At 38.3% G+C, this 20,200-nt stretch overlaps 1 protein-coding gene across 3 annotated transcripts in view; it reads left to right on the forward strand.

Annotated features, from left to right (window-relative positions):
- The window catches only part of LMBRD1 (LMBR1 domain containing 1), an 87,808-nt gene extending 68,140 nt beyond the window's left edge, over positions 1-19,668 (forward strand). For all 3 annotated transcript variants that reach the window (XM_080614747.1, XM_080614746.1, XM_080614745.1), the window contains 3 exons: positions 2,982-3,057; positions 17,649-17,740; positions 17,911-19,668. In XM_080614747.1, coding sequence (XP_080470873.1) covers positions 2,982-3,057; positions 17,649-17,740; positions 17,911-18,030 — 288 coding nt within the window. In that variant the 3' untranslated portion in view covers positions 18,031-19,668. The remainder of the gene's footprint in view (positions 1-2,981; positions 3,058-17,648; positions 17,741-17,910) is intronic.
- The last annotated feature ends 532 nt before the right edge of the window (positions 19,669-20,200 follow it).

The raw sequence follows: 20,200 nt of genomic DNA on the forward strand, positions 1-20,200 counted from the left end.
GACTGGATGTAATATCTGGAACACTGGAGTGTTTTATCCTGACAATACTCTCACTAAAAACGTCTGAGACTGAGTGGTCTACTCTATAATGTTAGGTAAATTTTTTTGAAAAATTAGTCTGTAGGCACATCTCTGTTGTCACTTATGCATCTTTTCCATGTCCAGTAATGGTCTCTGCACCCTGTGGGGCAAAAGGGACTCTACCTCAAGTGTATGTGTGCTAATATTAAAGTGGTGAGATGTCAGCATTAAAGGCAAAGTTCTCATACCTTTTCTGGGAAACTGGCACAACTTGGGTGCCCCTAAAGTATCTGGGTACTAATGTACACAGCAGGGAAAAAGCAGGAGTTAGAAGTTTGTGTGCAGTTGCAGGTCTGCAGATCAGAAATGTGGTGGAATAGTTTGCACTGCCAGAGTGCTGCAGTGGCTAGATGTGGGCTCTAAGAGCAGCAGGCTGGGATGGCCAAGAGTGAGAGTTGACCTGCATGTGGGAGAGCAGTCAGAATGCATGGAGTTTTGCCTTGAGGTGGATAAGCCAGCTAAGTGCTTACAGGTTAGGATTAGAGGACAGATCATTGTGGGTGATATTGTCTGCTGAGGAAGTAGCAAGCAACTTCATGTTCACAGTTCCTGGTCCTCATAGGAGGCTTGAGCCATCCAGGTATCTGCTGCAAAAACCAACACAGTTGAGTACAGGCAATCCAGGAGACATCTGGAGTGCACTGATGACAACTTCCTGAATGTAGGCAGCTGAGCTGAAATAGGGAGATGTTGTCTTGGACCTGGTGCTGAAAAGAAGGAAGAAATGATTGAGAGCAATCTTGGCTGCACTGAGTATGAAGTGGTGAAAGTTCAGAATCCTGAAAGAACAGGGCAAACAGTAGGATCACAACCCTGGACTCAGAGTAGATTTTGGCCTTTTCAGGCCTGTTTGGAGGAGTTCTAGCATGTAGAAACCAATTCTGTGCTGGCAAAGGTGTAATTTTTTTTTTTTTTTTTTTTTTTTTAATTCTTTCACTGGATGAAGTGACACTGAGCTCTTGAGTCTCACCATAAATATGGTTAGGTTTTAGTTAATCCTTGAATATAAGCAGTAACTGCCAGCTTCTTTTCTGTGTTAGCTGTAATACTTCTGTAGTTTGCTTTGTGTATTACTATCTCTATATTAAAGAATCTTAAATTTGAATGTTAGAAATTCTGGCAACATAAAAATGAAAATGGTGTTCAACTGAGTTATTACAGACTACCATTCCTTTTAGCATGGCAAATGTGGCCCTTGATTTCTTATTAGGAAGGGTTAATACTATGAAATGCTTTATATCTCTGGTTTGGAAATACGTGGTCGGTTTTGGGGGTTTTCGTGTCTGCTTTGTGAAAAGGTGGAAATACTTCAATGGATGCTTACAAGGTTTTTTCTTGTATAGGAGAAAAGAAAGGATTGCTAGGGAAAAAGAGGCTGGTTTTATGACTTTAAGGTACACCCCAGTGCCTTCAGCTTGTGAAAAGCATTTAGAGTTGAATCTAGGTATGTCAGAAGTTTTAAATTACAGGAGTGTTCATGGAGAGCAAGACTGACACTAGACCTGCAAAAAAGCATGGATATTCCCAAAGGAAACCCACAGGTCTAGCTATTGTTGCATGTTGTATTTTCAATTTTTACTATGTAAAAAGCAAATTGAATAAAGGTAAAATGAAATTTTGAAGTAGGAAGATTGATCTGTGCTTTTAGTATGCCCCCCTGTACAGTGTGTAATGCTGTTCTTCTGAAAGCAGCACTCTTTATGACTGAGCAGTGTAAGCTGCAGTGGTGACAGCCAGCTGGAATGCATCCTGGAGATGGGCCACTGCTGAATGTGCACTGAATAATTGAAATTTCATGTATTTTGTTCTTAGCCTATTTTTCTATCTACTCATTATTCTTGTACTATTGGTTCCACTTCAGTTCCTGATTTCTGTACCTAATTGTACTCCTTTTGGACCAATTTTTTCTAAGGCAGTAGTGGTCTTCATGCTTCTATGTGTTTGCATGTATTGAAACTAACTGCTCACACAGACTGCTGCTTTTTAGGTTAGACATATGGTTGTTTCTTTTGAATGCTTAGATTTAAAGCTGAATTTACTTAATACTGAAACTTTCTGAAGTTGTCAGATAAACAGTTTTATGTATCAGCCTGTGCTGATTTCTGGTAGGTTTTAAGGGACATTGTTTCTTCACCCTGAAGAAACAGTGTTGACCCTTACTGGTTTCCTTAGAGGGCTTCCTGTTTAGGAAATCATGAGGTTGAAAGTAAATACAGTAGATATGAACTGAACTGCATATTTGTAGATACTTGAACTGAATTACTATATGAAGAAATTGATGTATCACAAAGGATTTGCATTGAACTCTACTAAAATCATTCACTGATTCTTCAGAAGTAAATGTGCATAAAAAGTTTGAGTAGTCTCTGAAAGGGTCATCTTTTCAGAGGTATGAGACATTTAAACAGGAGTATTTGGGTTTTCAGTAGTTCACTTGTGCATAATTCATCTTCCTGTACTCTGGCTCTCTAAGAATATCAGATACAATCGTTTGGCTTTTAGACCAGAAGATTGCTGTATTGGGTATCATTATGCAAACTTAACACTTCCATGGTGTCTTCAGCACAAAAGTTGAATTCCAGATTCATTTTATGCACAGTAAAAAAGGTTTAATTTGAGATAAAGCTTTTATTTTTCATGAGTGTTCAAAAAAACCGCAAGCTATTATTTTTTCTAAATGAAAGCATACTTAAAACGTTCGTGTTGTACCACTTGCAGCTTACTTTGCATATGCAGTTCAAAAATAGTTTTAATGCTTGTGAATATTGTAAGAGATTTGTCAAAGTGTTTTTCATAAAATTAATAATTTATCAGGAGATATTTGTTTCAGGGACTGTCACTGTGTATGAAGAAACATTGCTGGTAGGCTAGTGTACTAATTTTCCTTACTTGTAACACAGAGTAATAAGACAATTGGTGGCCAGCCAAGGAATGTGACATACGTATCTAAAGACTGTGATGCAGATGCACCTGAAGGTAAGATAAATTAATTTCTTTTATTTCCTATGTGATATGTGCACAGTCAGCTGTAATAAGTGGCTCAATCTTTTTGTGTGTTTGCTTCGCTCTCATATGAAGTTTTGATCTATAACTATATCCAGAAAACAGCTTGCTTACAACCTAATTCATTTGAAGAAATGGCTTTTTTTTAGTAGAAACCATGTGTAATAATGCATTTTGCTTAATTTTAAAATCTCCTATTTGCTTTTACATACATGTAGAAGACCTTAAAAATTAACCCTAGCCAGTGAAACATAAAGGCGGATTTGGTTTTTTACATGTAACCTTTGCCCTTCCTTTCCCTCTGCATAGAAACATTTTTTTCACAGTTGCCATTAGTACTAGGCATTGCAATACTGATACTGCTGTTTAAGGTCACCATCAATTGTATTGATTGCTTTGGTGTCTTGTTTAAAAAATTGATCTTAGCAAAAGATTTATGGCCTTCAGAATGGACCATGTTTTTTCAGGCTGAAGCTCCCAATTGTTCTCATTCTGGCAAACTTTCAGCTCCTCTGAAGGAGCTGGAAAGAGGAGTTAAATTATGTATGCCTTTATATACTTACAAAAAGTCTTAGAAGTGTTTGTTAATTGATGGGAAAGATAAGATGAGAATACAGGACAGCTGTTTATTATCAGTATTCTGTAACTACTGAATTCTGACTTTGCTCCTAAAAGGTCATATTAGCTCCTCAAGCTTTTTTCCTACTTGTGTTACTGGGAAAGATAATATTTAATTTTTAGTAACTTCTATGCTAGTGGAGATAACCTGACCATTAGGTTTGTTGTTGTGTTGTTTTGGGGTTTTTTTTCCCCAGTCTATCAGGCTGTAGTCTCTTTTGCAAGGTGGTTCCCTTGTATTTAAACTCATCTTCAAATATATTTTGTAGGTTTTCATATAATTTCCCAAGGGGGGTGGATTTTTCTCCTGTCTCTGCCATGCTTCAAATAAGTCATTCACCCCCATCTATTTTTTATGGCTATTTTTAGACTTAATGCAGTTTTGAGTGTTTTGATATTTTGACAAATACAATTGATCGTCGTCATACATGTTTTTCTGATTAAAAAATAGAAATGCCTTTGCATCAGAGTTTAGAAGAGAAAAATCTGTCATCTTTCAGAATGAGATCACTAAGCAGGTTGAACAGGTCTTTGTTTCTTGTAAATAGCTTCTTGGCTTGGCTAGTATCTGCCTGGAGAATATACTTGCTGGCATTGGTAAACTCATTAGTTTTGACTTTTCAGGGAGAAATTCAAATAGTTTGATTTTCTCAGACTTTGTTGCTTCATAGTAGGAACTGGAGTTGGGCTGAAATAAATTTTGTGAACTCCATCTATGCTTGATGACATTTTTTTGAGTATTTTGAATACTGATGCTTTAGGCTAGTGTTCTGATATGTTGAGCACAAGAGTTGGCATGTATAAATGATGGATTTGGTTTGTCATCATTAACATGTTGATGCATGGCATTTCTTTGAGAAAGGTTCTCAATTCTTAATAGGAAAGAGGTAGAGAAGTTATTGATATGCTGTCTCTATACTAGCCTAGTGTAAATAGAATATAGATGGATATTTCTCAAGTGGGAATGTTAATGTGATCAACAGGCTATAGTGGAGTTATATTAATACAGATACAGTCAGGCCATTAAAGCGTTCTTGTAAATGAAAGAAAAGTTTCTTTTGTAATTCTTAACTTAAAGCATTAGTTGAAAATACTATTTTTGTAGAAAGTAGAAATGTAATGCTTGCCTTGGAATACCTGCCACTTTTAATACCTGACAGTGAAAATTGATTAGACTAACTGTTGTAGAACCTGCTTCTATGCTCTATGATCATATAGAATATGTTGACAAGTGAAGCTGATTTTGAAGGTAGGAACTAGATTTCTAAATACAATTGCTCTTTTATTTTTTTTAAGGATAGGAGACACAGAGCGAAAATAGATGCAACTAACTTCAAGTTAAGATAAAGGTTGACCAAGCACTTGCAGTTTTTATTGACTTCTCTGGTACTAGGGTTTTATCTTATGTAAGCCAATGAACTGGAACTAAATGCAAATATTGATTTGTGTTCTCAGTGCTTTATTTTGTTTTATTTAAACTGAATTAATTCTAACAGATGTTTTTCCTTAAACATAAAGCAAACTGACCTTTTAATGGCTCGGCTGCTAGATGAGCTTATGGATATCTGCTCTCATGCATTGAATACTCAGATGTTGTAGGTGTGATCTCTACTTACTATAACTACATCTTTTTTGTCTGAGATAGTAGAAGAGACCTGATCTTGTAGGAACTAATAATTTCAAACTTCAATATTAGAACTTCAGGCTTTAATGGGCAATGTTTTCTATATGTTTCAAGCTGGTGTTTGGCTTGATGAGAAGGACAGTCTTATCTTCTGGAGCAAAATAAGGCAGTTAAAATACAATCTTAGGAAAAAAAAAAAACAAAACAAAATAAAAAACCAAACCCACACTCTTTATATATCTAACTGCAAATTTGTAGAGTTTTAGCATTATATTGTATGCTTTCATGCAGCAAAGCTTGTGTCATGAAATGGGTAGTTTAAGGTTGCTCGAAGAGTGGCTGTCAAAGATAGCAGGAGCAGTTTTAATATGAATTTATAAAAGTACAACTTAACAGAATTCGATGGCAAGGTTCACTCTTACCTATTACATGGATGAAGCATACAAAAGAAAGTTGAGGTAAAATTGAGCTAAAAATTGATAGAGACATGAGGGAGACTGTCCTGTTGAGTCACGAGGTTTAGAATAGAGCCCTTTTCTCTCTGAACTCCCAAAGGAACTTAGTTGTGTTGTGGGCTGGGTTTAATCTTAGTCTTGGACTTGGTCAACATTTTATGTCTAATAGAATGTATAAAAGGAAAATCCAAGTACAATCAAGCTGAAATAAGTGGGGGATTCTTTGGCTCAAGCCCCACTGTCAGCTTTTGGCAGTGATTCTCCAGTCATCACAAACTCAGGTGTGTCATTTCTGAGGGGTGTGCCACCCAGAGGGACATGCTGGTCACAGCCCATTGCAGTCCAGGAGAGCTCAAAGGGCCTCACTTAAAACCAGTTTATAGGTTTGTAAGATGATTGGCTTTACTAATTAGTGAATTTTCATCCTGGCCACAAGCCAAGTTGGCAATTACTAGGAACTTTTCAGAACTCCAGTGATAATGGTATGATTCCACATTGTCAGCAATCAATAGAAGGAATGTTCTGAGACTGTCAGGGGATGACTGATTTTCTCTGTTCTTGCTTCCCACCTTAGCCTAGCCAGGGAACAGGAATCCCTGGTGTGATCAGTGCCTCCCTCCTTAGCCATCTAAGTTTCTGGTACTGTCAAGGGACGCTTCATCACCCAACTTGTTATACAAAGGCCAAGGCCTGATGGGAATTCCTGAGAGGAATTCCTAGAGTAGCCAGAGGATTGGAGCACAGGGCAAGGTCTGTACACCACCATAGCTTGTCCCTATTTACTGCTGGCATGCAGGAGGGAAATCATCTTTATACTGAATGCCAGAGGCCATAATAGCATAAGTACATGAAACAGACACAACAGAAGCCGAGAAGTAATAAAGCAGATGTCCTGGGTTCAGCAGTAGCAGTCATTTTTCTCCTTCTTAGTAGCTGATGCAGTGCTGCATTTCCAACTTTAGGTTTGGAACAGGGCTGATAACACACTGATGCTTTTAGTTGTTGCTAAGTAATGTTTATTTTGATCAAGAATTTTCTCAGTCTCATGCTCTGCCAGTGAGGAGGGGCACGGGAAGCCAGAAGGAAGCAGAGACAGAACACCTGACCCAAACTAGCCAAAGGGGTATTCCATACCACAGCACGTCATGCCCAGTATATAAAACGGGGGCAGTTACCTGGAAGGCCCAGATCGCTGCTCAGGTCAGACTGGGTGTCTGTCGGCAGGTGGTGAGCGACTGTATTCTCTTCCCTTGTTATTTCCCTTATCATTATTATTATTGGTGGTAGCAGTATTGGTTTGTGTTATACCTTAGTTACAGGACTGTTCTTATCTCAACCCGTGGGAGTTACATTCTTTTGATTCTCCTCCCCATCGCTTCCCGGAGCAGAGGGAGGAAGAAGGTGGGGAGTGAGCAAGCGGCTGCGTGGTTCTGAGTTGCTGGCTGGGCTTAAACCATGGCAGTTTGTTGCATCTTATAACTCAAAGTATCTTTTCCTAGTTATATTCAAAATTTTGCACAAAAGGTTTGTGTTCTGGTTATCACAGACCTTTCAAAAGCTTTTTGAATAGTTTTTTGGAGTGGCAAATTTAATGTATTTGTTATAGGCAAAACAAGTGTTATTTTTCAGTGTTCAGTACAGTTGGGGCAAGACCTCAATTTGATCATTGTTTTCAAGGACTAATGCCAGCTGAACTGGTCAAGGACTAATGGCAGGTCCAAAGTTCAACTGAGCAAAAGGTCAAGCAAAGGAGTTCAATTATGTGATTAAGACTCTTGCAGCTGGACTAATGCATTGAGAACTTGCTGAACAAATTAATGATATTTCATGTAAATGAACAATGACTCAGCTGCAAACCTCTATATGACTTTTGCAACCTTAATTATGAGATCTGATGTACACTGTCTGCTGCCTTCTAGACCAAAAACCCCATGAAATGATGCTTTTTAAGCATCATTTTTAAGCATCATTCACTTTACATGCATAACATACTATAAATCTCACTTGGATTCTTTCATTTCCTTAATTGGGGAAATGAGCCCTCCCCAAGGCATGCTAAATGCTTAGTACAGTCTGTCTGCTGGCCCTTTAGCGTAGACCTACACTGACTCCAATTGCATGTAAAGTGGGGATGAAGAAAAGTTACCTCAATTTTTATGGCTTTGAACTGGGCAGGACTTACTGTGCTGATTAGATCTGTGCCTTTTTACAGAACTCTCTTGTCAGCTGGAAGTCAACAAGTGCAAGACCTCAGGCTTTATTTTAGCCTGAATAAAGTAGACGTTACTCAAGCTGGAAAGGAACCCCAAATATGAATACCAAACCAGGAGCGCATATTCTTTGTTCTTCAGAGAAATCCAGGAGGTGTACAAAGTGAAAGCACAAGTTGCTCAGAACCTTCAATATTAGAAATTTCATGTTAAGTATCTTACGACCATAGATTACCACTTCCAAATGCTTGTTCTAAATGAATTAATTTTCAAAGTTAAATGCTACGCAAAAAGCCTAAATGAGATTTTTAGTTAGGGACTTGATCATTTTTTCTGTTAGTTTACTGAATGCAACTTACTGGTGGACTTACTAGTACTTTACCCTGAATTTCTACTTAGACCTAACACTGAAGTCCTCTATAATTGTGAGAACTCAATATAAATAAGCACAGTGGTGTGTTTTTGACTGAAGAAAGCCCTGTTTGGCAGCTGTAAATAGCATGAGTAACTAGGTGCTGTGAATCTTTTTCTGCAGTACATTGTTCATGGATGTGCAGTTGTAAACACCTCAATTCCTACACTTGTTTCTGCACCCCACTGTGGATAGATATGAGGTGCTCTGAATTACCCCTCTTTTCCTTCCAAGGGATTGTAACTGGGGAGAGAGGAGGCTGCATTTACTAAATTCTGTGAAATGTTAAATGGAGTTTAACAGTAAAACAATTGCATATTTTCTTCTTGGATTGACATCCTAGTTCTGTTGCTTGTTGGACTTCAGCCCAACAGTAAAGTGAGATGTTCTGATACTATCAATACTTTTAAATAAGAGTTGGGGCTCCTTACAAACGGTTGAGAGGTATGAACCCCTTATTAAAAGGAAGTAATAAACCTGGTGTAGTGTCCCTTGTGAGTGAGAAACCTGCCAATACTTTGTCTAAAATTATCAGTTTATTAAAGGCAGTTCTCTTACCAAAAGAAGGCATCATATTTGGCCTGTCTATAAGTAGCAAAGCCACCAAATCCTTTAATGACTGTGAAACATAAGTTACAACTTGGATTGGGAATATTTCCAGTGAAATGTTGAGAGCTGCTTCTGTGTGTAATCAAATAATCTTTTTTATCTTGATACAGACAGCTGATAAATTCAGTACATAAGACGTTCAAGAACAGTCAAACAGAAAGACAGTAGCCTGATGAAGCTACATACAGATGCTTCCTGGCCATCTTCAAACATAGCTTGCCTAATAGAATTAGGATGTATTAATTCATGAAGATGGTCTTTTTCACTGCTCAAGATGTATCCTGCTGGTAGATTGGGTAAAACGATTTGCCCAGCCTGATGTCAGTCTGAACCGTGATGGAGAAACTTGACTGGGTTACAGTCAAATGTATCATAAATTGTGTCTGAAGGCAGCAGAGGATTGGAAGGGAGCCATTGTTCTCAAAGTATCATTAATGAGAAAATCACACATTCACATGCAATTTCCTATTTGAAAGAATTTGCTTTAGGTCTTTTATGTTTGACTCTTTGATGATAGTCATAACTGTTTTTATTCTCTAGAGAATAAACAAGGCATTCCAGCGCTAGAAGTTGCCCTATTTTATCAAATGCTTCATTGAGTGTAAGCTGCATATAAATACTTCTCTCTACAGACAGAATATGAGGTACTCTGTGTATGGATACTAAGAGGTCAAGATAAGAAGGACACGGAGCTGTTGGAGTGAGTCCAGAGGAGGGTGACAAGGATGATAAGGAGCAGCTCCCATATGAAGACAGGCTGAGAAAGTTGGGGCTGTTCAGCCTGGAGAAGAGAAGGCTGCGTGGAGACCTCATAGCAGCCTTCCAGTATCTGAAGGGGGCCTACAGGGATGCTGGAGAGAGGATTCTTCATTAGGGACTGTAGCGATAGGACAAGTGATAATGGGTTCACACTAAAACAGCGGAAGTTGAGGTTAGATATGAGGGAGATCTTTACTGTGCAGGTGATGAGGCACTGGAACAGGTTGCCCAAAGAAGCAGTAAATGCTCCATCCCTGACAATGTTCAAGGCCAGGTTGGACAGAGCCTTGGGCAACATGGTCTAGTGTGAGGCATCCCTGCCCATGGCAGGGTGGTAGGAACTGATGATCTTTAAGTCCTTTCCAATCCTAACTGTTGTATGATTCTAAGAATCTGTTAAAATATCCTCTTTGTTCCTCTGAATTCTTTTCCATATAGCCTGATCTCATACCGGGGAATACAATGAAGCCTTATCACACAGGACAGACATCCTTCTTAAGTGGGCGGTTAAAGAGAGTAGGAAGCAAGTAGAAAGGACGTGCAAAAATGAGGCTAAAACTGAAGGTCACGTGGTGCAATGTAGTTTCAAGGAGAAGTCTGAACTAGTGTAAGTTTAAGCTTGTACCAAGTTGGTACTGGAAAATGTGGTAGGTAGCTAATGGAAAGTGTTTTCATTAGAATTAAAATGAAAAGTTTTGCTGTCCATTGGCTGCTTGCTTCCTGGAATCTTGCATCCATTTTCATCCCTAGAGTATTGCGTCAAAATTTATCAATATCTGTGTCTTTAAAATAAAAATTGCTTGCCTTTATTTAAAAGTAAGGTGTTCAGGGGAGACTCGAAAAACACCTCTTGCAGAAGTTCAAATTTGAAGTCAGCATTTTAAAGGCAAGCAATAGCAATTATATGGCTTTTGTCCAAACACATCTGGCCAGTGTTCATAAAAGCTGTACGTAGTGTTTCAAAAGGTATCTAGTTTCAACAGAAGGAGTATGCTTTTTCTCTCTGCAGGTTAATCCAGTGGCTTATTGCTTCCCTGTAGAAAAAAAGGGCATTATTTCTGTTTAGAATTAATATGGCTTCAGATTTTAGTCACTGGTTAATGCTGTACCTTTTCACTATACACGTGGCCTTGTAATACTAATATTTCTTCACTTAATGGTATTTAATAAACATTAAAATTGTCATCCTTTACACTTAAAAATGAGATTAACAAGTTTAGCTCTTTGAATCTCATTATATGTTTTTTCTCTAGTCTGTTAATATATGCAGATCTTGACACCCTCACAGATTCTCTGTCACCAAGCTAAAATAGAAACCTTATAGCTGGGTGCAATTTTCCATTGTAATGCCATAGCTGTGCTAGGATGAACTCCAAATCTCAGTCCTCTTTTTACCATTTTAGGCTCTTGAATGTATAGAGGGAAGTGGTGAGAACTCTTGCCTATGTTTAGCTAAGGCTTATTTGTGCTTGCTTGTTTGTAAGATCTAGTACTCTCTTTCTGTGACAAAATCGTAGAATAGTTAGGGTTGGAAAGGACCTTAAGGTTATCTAGTTCCAAGCCCCATGCCATAGGCAGGAAGGCCTCACGCTGAGCCATGCTGCCCAAGGCTTTGTCCAGCTTGGCCTTGAATGTCCTACGTTTCTTGTTCATACATGCCACTTTGTTTAAACTTGGCTGTTGGGAAGAGTGGTTATGTGACCCAGATCACTCAGTAGGACATTCTGACTTCTGAACAATGAGAACAGACTGTGCTGACCAGTGACTCTTTTCCTTTCCTTTCAGCATAAAATCTTAGAGGATACTACTGGAAGCCTCCTTTATGCTATGAAATCTTAGTAGCACTGATGGGACATGCAGGCTCTTGGGCAATTTAATGTAAGCATTCATAGGCTGTAGTTATTATCAAGAAGTTGTATGACTACTGCAAGAATGTATTGCAAAGTAACTGCAAATAGCTATTGGTTGTCCAGACTTAAAACTTTTGTTACAAGATCAGATCTGAGTATTTGTTATAAAACCAGACTGATTCACATTGATTACATCATTTTCTGGCTGTCTAGGTTTATATCAGGTTGGGTTTGATTTGCAGATATGCAGTATTAGATATCTTGTGCAACTTAAGTTGTCCCTTAAGTCACTGGAAAAAGCAGAGTTGGCGTTCTAAATGATGGTTTGTCTGAAAAAGCTTTTCTGGGTTCCCTGTTAGTGCCTGGTTTCCAAGTTCGCAGCTCTTTCTTAGTCTGCTAAATCTTCTGTTCCTTTGGCTGGAATTGTTTGCAAACCTTCTGAACAGGTCTTATTAAATAAGGTAGCATTTTGGACTGGACTTTATTCAGCTAGACTTTTGGTCTCTAAAGATCTCTTCTACGTGCCAACCCACTACCAATTCCAGCTAAGAAAATAAAAACAAAACCAAATAAAACCAAAACCAAACCCAACACCCCTGGGGAAAAAACAAACAAACAAACAAAAAAAACCCTCCACCGCAGAGAAACCCAAAACTGAGGTGAAACCCTAGGCAGCTTTTTGTATTTGTGTGTTAGGGCCCATATTTAAAAAGATTGTAGGGAGCTGCAGGCTATTGTTTAACATCTGAGTGATTTGATAGTCATGCATCTGTAGTGTACTGTAGTACTTCAGCATGCTGCCAGCTTGAAATGCTGGAAGCTTAGTGGTTCACATCTCTTTAAATGGGGAGCTATTATATCTACATACAATCAGTTGGCAAAATGTTTTGAGATCCTTGCTGTGTGTGAATAAGCCAGTTACATTAATGTTTTTCAACCTGTTTTTCAGCCTGATAAGGAATGGAAGGTGTAAATCTGTTGTAAAGTGAGCTAGCAGTGCTCAAACTCTTAAGACCTGCATTGTCATGGAAGCTGAAGGAGGGACAACTTGAAGGTTTAAGCAATTTCTAGAACAAGTTAGCTGAGGGAAGGATATGTGGGATGCCACAAATGAAAAATTGTAGAAGCTTTGTATAGCATATTGATTTTAGCTATTGAAACCAGAGAAGCAGGAGCTAGATTGTGAACTGCAACAACAGGCTTAACAGCTGAATAAGGCTGGTATTAATTTTGTGTGTGTATATGTCTGTATCTATACACACAGAATATGGAATAAGTGGGGGATGTGCTCAAATAGAACATGCAAAAAAAACACTTTTGTAGAAACTGCTGAGTAACAGGCACCTAAGAACACAGGCTTTTTGACCCTGTTTAGCCAACCAGTGAAGAGAGAAATATTGCATTTGTGGCTGAGGGCAGCTGTTACTGCCAATCCATTAATCTGTTTCCAGAGAAACCTGTGAAAGTAGTACATAAAATAGAATCTTAAACTCCTGTGGAAATTTGAAGTCCTGGAATGACCTTAACACTTAAAGAAATATGGATGCAGATTTTAAGTTGTGAGGTGATAGGTGCAAAGGTACAAGAGCAAAGAGCAAACTTGTAGTTTAAAAACTTTTGATATACTTGTTAACATCTGAAGACTCCCAAAGCTTGTTTTGTCTTGGCCATCTGGTCATTTCGGCCTGTGGCCAAAGCCAGACCCTGAAACAAGTCCATGTTCTGTCTCTTGAATTTCTAGTCTTTTGCAGATTTTTTTTTTAAATTTTATTAGCTGCTTATTTACACTGTGTTGTTTGAAATTTATTTTCTTATTAAATGGAAAAACTGGTGCATGTCTCAGGATTGCTTACAGCACAGTCTCCTTCCAATGGTCAAAAGGGATTCTGATCACTAAGGGGATACTTATGCTGGAAGTGGAGGTATCACAGCTGCTTGAGAAAAATTTTAATTGGGCATAATGCAGTGATGAATATGGAATATGGCCGTATGGGTCTTATACAATAGATGTTACTTGATTTCTTACCCAGTTGAAGCGTCATGTGTGTTTGTGGGCCATTAACTTCCTTGTCCAGTTTCTTTGTATGGGCAAAGTTGCTCAACTTTTTGGGTCAGTTTAATTGTTATAAGTTAAAGATTACTCTTTGCATGATTCCCCTTGTAAAATATTGAATTGCAAGACAAATAAGGCTCTTATTTTGTGTACTCTATAGTCATATGTAGCTAGTCCATGGATCTTGCACATTTCGTAGTCTTTCATATGTGGGCTGAGTTTCAACACACTTTTCTTATTCAAGGTGAGATATCCAAGTAAGAAACTCCTTTATTTTGAAGTTTGAGAAATTGCTGCATATATTGCTGCAAAGAAAATGTTGCCATTATAAAAATAACAAGACATTATCAGAGCCTTTACTTTGCCTTAATGAGTGGGAGAGCTGCAGATGGTGTTGACAATACTATCCACAATTATGAAGCGTCTTCACTTTACCTACACTTCTTTGCTGGAAATTTCCTCTTATATGGACATGCCATGCTAGAAAATAATGCAATGTTGTGAGTGGTTTGCTGCTTTATTTTTTTGCTTTTTTTTTTTTTTTTTTTTTTTTTTTTTTTTTTTTTTTTTTTGTAGGGTAGGTACTATTGACTGGTATTAATCAGGAGGAGAAGGGATCAGTTTGCTCTGCATAACTGAGATCTAGTCTAGAAAACCGGGAAGGATTAGTTCACGGAAGATTCCTTCCTTGTGCTTTCACTCTCTGTGTTAGTGGAGAAGTATGCTTTCGATAATTAAGCTGTTTCACACTTTAATTATCTGCAGAATGTGCCTATTTGTGTGTTATATCCCTTGTGTCTAGTAGTTTTGAAATGCCAGTTTAACTTCTTTGTCTGCTGATACTTTGTAATAGATTCCAAAAATTAGTCTGCTGCTAAATGTATAATAATTAATAATAATATATAATATAATAATATATAATATAATATAATAATATAATATATTAATATAATATAATAATTAATAATAATATATAATATAATGTATAATGCTAAAGGGTAGGACTGATCTTTGCTACTTATTGGATGAGGCAGGAAACTTAGTAACTAAAGATGAGGAGAAAGCAGAAGTGCTTAATGCCTTTTTTGCCTCAGTTTTCAGTAGGAAGACACCTTGCCCTCAAGATAACTGTACTTTGGGGTTGGTAGGTGATGTTAGGGAGCAGAATGGTCCTCTTGTTATTCAAGAAGAGGAAGTTAGAGAATTGTTGAGGCACCTGAACATTTATAAATCAATGGGACCAGATGGGATCCATCCCAGGGTGATGAGGGAGATGGCGGATGAGCTTGCAAAGCCGCTCTCCATCATTTACCAACAGTCGTGGCTCACTGGTGAGGTTCCAGATGATTGGAAGTTGGCCAATGTGATGCCCATTTATAAAAAGGGTAGGAGGGAAGATCCTGGTAATTACAGGCCAGTTAGTCTGACCTCAGTGCCGGGAAAGTTAATGGAAAAGTTCATACTGAGTGCTATTAAGCAGCACTTAAGAAATGGCCAGGGTATTAGACCCAGCCAGCATGGGTTTATGAAGGGCAGGTCATGCTTGACTAACTTGATTTCCTTTTATGATCAGGTGACCCGCCTGGTGGATGTGGGAAGGGCTGTGGATGTTGTCTATTTGGATTTCAGCAAGGCTTTTGATACTGTACCCCATAACATACTTCTGGAGAAGTTAGTAGCTCATGGCTTGGACAGGAGCACTCTTTGCTGGATCAGTAACTGGCTGGATGGCCGGGCCCAGAGGGTGATGGTGAATGGTGTTGCATCCAGCTGGCAACCAGTCACCAGTGGTGTCCCTCAGGGTTCTGTGCTGGGACCGGTGTTGTTCAATATTTTTATTGATGACATGGATGAGGGTATTGAGTCTTTCATCAGTAAGTTTGCAGACGACACTAAGCTGGGAGCTTGTGTCGATCTTTTGGAAGGAAGGAGGGCTCTGCAGAGAGACCTGGATAGGTTGAATAGATGGGCAGAATCCAATAAGATGAAATTTAATAAGTCGAAGTGCCGAGTCCTACATTTTGGCCGTAAAAACCCCTTGCAATGTTACAAGCTGGGGACAGTGTGGCTGGATAGTGTCCAGGTAGAAAGGGATCTGGGGGTATTGGTGGATGGCCAGTTGAATATGAGCCAGCAGTGTGCCCTGGTGGCCAAGAAGGCCAATGGTATCCTAGCCTGCATTAGGAATGGTGTGGCCAGCAGAAACAGGGAGGTTATTCTTCCCCTGTATTTAGCACTGGTGAGGCCACACCTTGAGTACTGTGTCCAGTTCTGGGCTCCTCAGTTTAAGAAGGACGTAGAAATGATTGAGCGTGTCCAAAGGAGGGCTACGAGGTTGGTGAGGGGCTTGGATCACAAGCCCTACGAGGAGCGACTGAGAGAGTTGGAGTTGTTTAGCCTGGAGAAAAGGAGACTTAGAGGTGACCTTATAACTCTCTACAACCTCCTGAAAGGAGGTTGTAGACAGATGGGGGTTGGTCTCTTTTATCAGGCAACAACTGATAGAACGAGAGGACACAATCTCAAACTGCGCCAAGGAAGGTACAGGTTGGATATTAGGAAGAAATTTTTCACAGAAAGAATAATAAAATATTGGAACGGTCTGCCCAGGGTGGTGGTGGAGTCTCCATCCCTGGATGTGTTTAAAAAGAGATTGGATGTGGTACTTGGTGATATGGTTTAGTCGAGGTGTAAGGCATGGGTTGGACTCGATGATCTTGAAGGTCCCTTCCAACCTGGTAATTCTGATTCTGATTCTGTTGTATATAACTTCGTATTTTAAATTATTCTGTTAGTTTTACAAAGTATAAGTCATTGGAGAACTGCTGAAGAAATAGAGTTGTTTGTCTATTTAGAGAAGAAATTCTAGATTGAGATTTTAGTTTGGGTGAGATCATCTTGGCAAAGTCAAGTGCCAAGACATTAACAGAAGTGAGCTACAGAGCTGCACTCATCTCTGATGCCCCCAGTGCAAGAAGAATGTGGATGTGCCTGTCAGACCAGATGAGTGCCACAGAGATGATCAGAGGGTTGGAGCACCTGTGCTATGAAGGCTGATAGTACTGGGGTAGGAAGAACAGGCAAATCTGGGTTGCTTACTTCCCCTAGTGTTCAAGTTGTTTAGGTATGAAGCATAGTAAATAAAAAGCCTGGAGATTGTGTTGTATCTGAGTATGGACTTGGTGCATCCTTCCTTGCACTGAAGAGGTTTGTCAGCTGGGTTGCATGTCCTGCTGTCTGCTCTCTGCCATGATCACTCTAGTGGTCACAGGCTGTCTCCCATACGAGCCTTTAGGCTAACTGTCTGCAGTCTTAAGAATGGCTTGACAGCTTGATTCTTAATTCTGTTAAAACTTGCCACTTTGTAATGAAGAATAATTAAGCAGCATTTTTAGATGTGGCTATATTTATGGTGTTAGAGGAGTAAGACTTAACCAGTAGTGTCAGGTCTTGGGTACTAATAAGCCCTCTATTATCTAGGTCACTAAAGGCTCAGGATTTGTTAGGGGTTTCTTTGCCTACACAACTCAACATTGTAACTGACTTTATTTTTACAAAATTTATGCAATCCTAGTAGAGGTGTGTTTTTAAAGTACTGAAATGTGGGTTTGAATACAGAATCTGCTTTGTATCTCCTCCTTAATGGCTACAGTTTCTCTAAAATGGGAAGTGGGTGAGCAGGATCCATCAGAACAGGCAATAATCGGTACATCTATAGGAGAAATTGTACCCAATCGTAATTGAGTTACCTGCATAACTCTTAGTTTAGTGTACCTGTTCTCACATTCTTCCCCATAATAAAAAATATCCCTCTTGCGTATCTTCCAGGTATAGGAGAATAAATTTGATTTAATGGAGTGTGACTGTTCTTGAGAGCTGAATGCTATCCAAAACTGTTGAATTATTATCCTTTAAACTGAAATTAGCTTTTTCATTTGTTCTGTGTAAATCAATACTATTTGCTTTCCTTTTAGATCAGTGTATTGTTACTCGGACATACCTCTTTCTTCATAAATTTTGGTTCTTCAGTGCTGCCTATTACTTTGGGAACTGGGCATTCATTGCAGTAAGTACTTTGATTATAGAGATCACTGAATCAAGTTGGATAATTTACAGTATTGAAATAGTTGTTGAATCACTTGCATCACCACACTGTCATTTAGTGTTGCATACATTACCCTTTTATGCTCTTTAATTGAATCACCATAACTTTTACTACTTATTTTAAATTTGCAGGTCTTTTTAATTGGATTAATTGTTTCATGCTGCAAAGGCAAGAAATCAGTCATTGAAGGTGAAGTGGATGATGATGATTCAGACATGAGTGATGACGAATTATCTGCTTATTACCATTGATAGTCTTTTGCCTTCAAGATGAAAAAATGTAATAAAGTTATGCTGAAAGTTGTACCCATGTGGAACTGATACCTAAGTAAGCATCCTTGCACTTGTAAAAATAGAGGAAATAAGTGTAATCACTTAAAGGGGTCAAAAAATCAATATCACTTTTTGAGTATCACTTGCATAATAACATATCAAAGCTGAATAATATATAGAAAATATTGGTTTATGATTAAACATACATGTAACTTTCTGATGCATAATTTGAACTACTGTAACTATTTCATAATTCAAGATGCTCTTTATTAAGTTTTCTTAAATACTTTCATGCCTAACTTGTAGGATGTTTTTTTTCAAGTTCACAAATAAAACTAGCTAAAATCTGCAGAACAGCTGGTGCAAACATTGCTAGAAAGATTTGAATAAGATTTATGCTTTCAGAAGGACATGACAAAACTTTTATGCTAGTTCACTGGCTAAAAAGAGACTGTCCTAAAAGTATGCCAGCCAACATCCACATAATTGATGAGTTCCCAGTCTGTGAAGAATAAGTCCTTTACATACTGTTATCCCCACTGAGTTACCATGAGAATCTTCAGGTAACCATGAGGTGGCTTTTGCTCTATCAAAGGAAATAGTTAGTATAAATGAAAATATTTAGCATTGTTGCAGTGTTTTAGTATAGTTCAATTCTGAAACTGCCAGGTGCCTGACTTAGTAATAACCAATGGAATAATAAAGCTGTGATTAATTTTTAACTTATTTTTCTCTGTAATGCAAATTGTCTACTTTGATGTTTTCTTTCAATATTTAATGTAAATGTTGTCAACTTGTTTACAAGCCAATATGTTTATATAAACACAGTTCATAAGTATTTTCATCATTTATGTTGTCTCTGTAGTGTTATTTTAGCTATATAGTTACTGAGCTATATTTCTAAGGCTGAAAACTATCTTCAGATATCCTTTGAAAGACTCTGAAAGTGAAAATATTTACAAGTACAGGCTTTTAAACTTTTAATGCTACCTGAGTGAAAGTATAGTCCATGCAAGCACATGGAAATGTATCTTGGGTAAACTTTTTATAAGACTGATTGCAAAATAGTTATTGAAATGTAGGGGAATAATTAATGTTCTGCTTATGTGTTTGTAAATTCTTAAAACTGACAGGATTCTGTTCCATTATTTCAAAAGCAGTCTGCCTCTTCCTGCAGTATTTCAAAACAGCAGGCTTTCAGAACTTTGGAATTTTAATTTAGCTTCAGTATTTCAAGAAGTCTTAGGTGAGTTGCTTAGTTAATGTGTGAACACAGGGAACTGATGTTTGGATTCTTACAGGAACAAACAAAACTGAAGTCTTAACAAGCCGCCTGTGCCAGCTGCTCCAATAATATACATGTTTATGTGGCAACCTGGAAGAATGTCTGATGTAGCTTGATAATAAGCTACAAATATGCAGTCAGGTCTGCTCAACTAATAGCAATCAGTCTGTTTGCTACCCATGAGACATTTAAAAGGACAGAAATGTAGTCAAACACTGATAGTAGGTACTGAAACTTGACTAGGCAGTCTGACTTTGACTAGAATTAGCTGAATTCTATTTAAACATGACCATTGGGGAAACTTACAAGGCATTATTTATAAGAAGTTCAGGTAACTCAAATCAAAGGTGAGTGTGATGTTGGCTGCCTGGAAGCTGCATCCAGAGGATATCAAGAAGTTAAGTATACTTCTTTTTGGATGCCCTGGTGAAAAAACTTACATGAGCTAATTTAAATAAAGACAGCTGCACAGATCTTGTTCTTTTTTGTGCGTTTTGCTTATATTTCATCTTCAGCTTTAACCACTGATAATTATCACTTCTTTCTGTAGAGATGTGTTAACCTTTCTGGGTGTAAGTTTGAGCTGTGATACCCAATTTTTAAAGTTGTATGCATCTTAACGATTTGCCGACTTGTCTTCTGAAGATTGGCAGGAAAGTGTTGATTTCAATGCCATGTAGTTGCTTGCATGTGACATGTAGGCTTAGGGATCATTGGCAAAGATGTCTGGCCAGTCCCTATGTATACGTTGCTATAACAAGTCTTCCCTGTTTCTAGGCTCTTCTTCATTGCTAGTTTTCTTCCCAATCCAGTCCTGTTTCCTGTCTAAATAGTCTATATGCAGAAATACAATGGTCTGCCTTT

The sequence above is a fragment of the Psittacula echo genome, assembly GCF_963264785.1.
Source record: "Psittacula echo genome assembly, chromosome: 4".
NCBI classification, from domain to species: Eukaryota; Metazoa; Chordata; class Aves; order Psittaciformes; family Psittacidae; genus Psittacula; species Psittacula echo.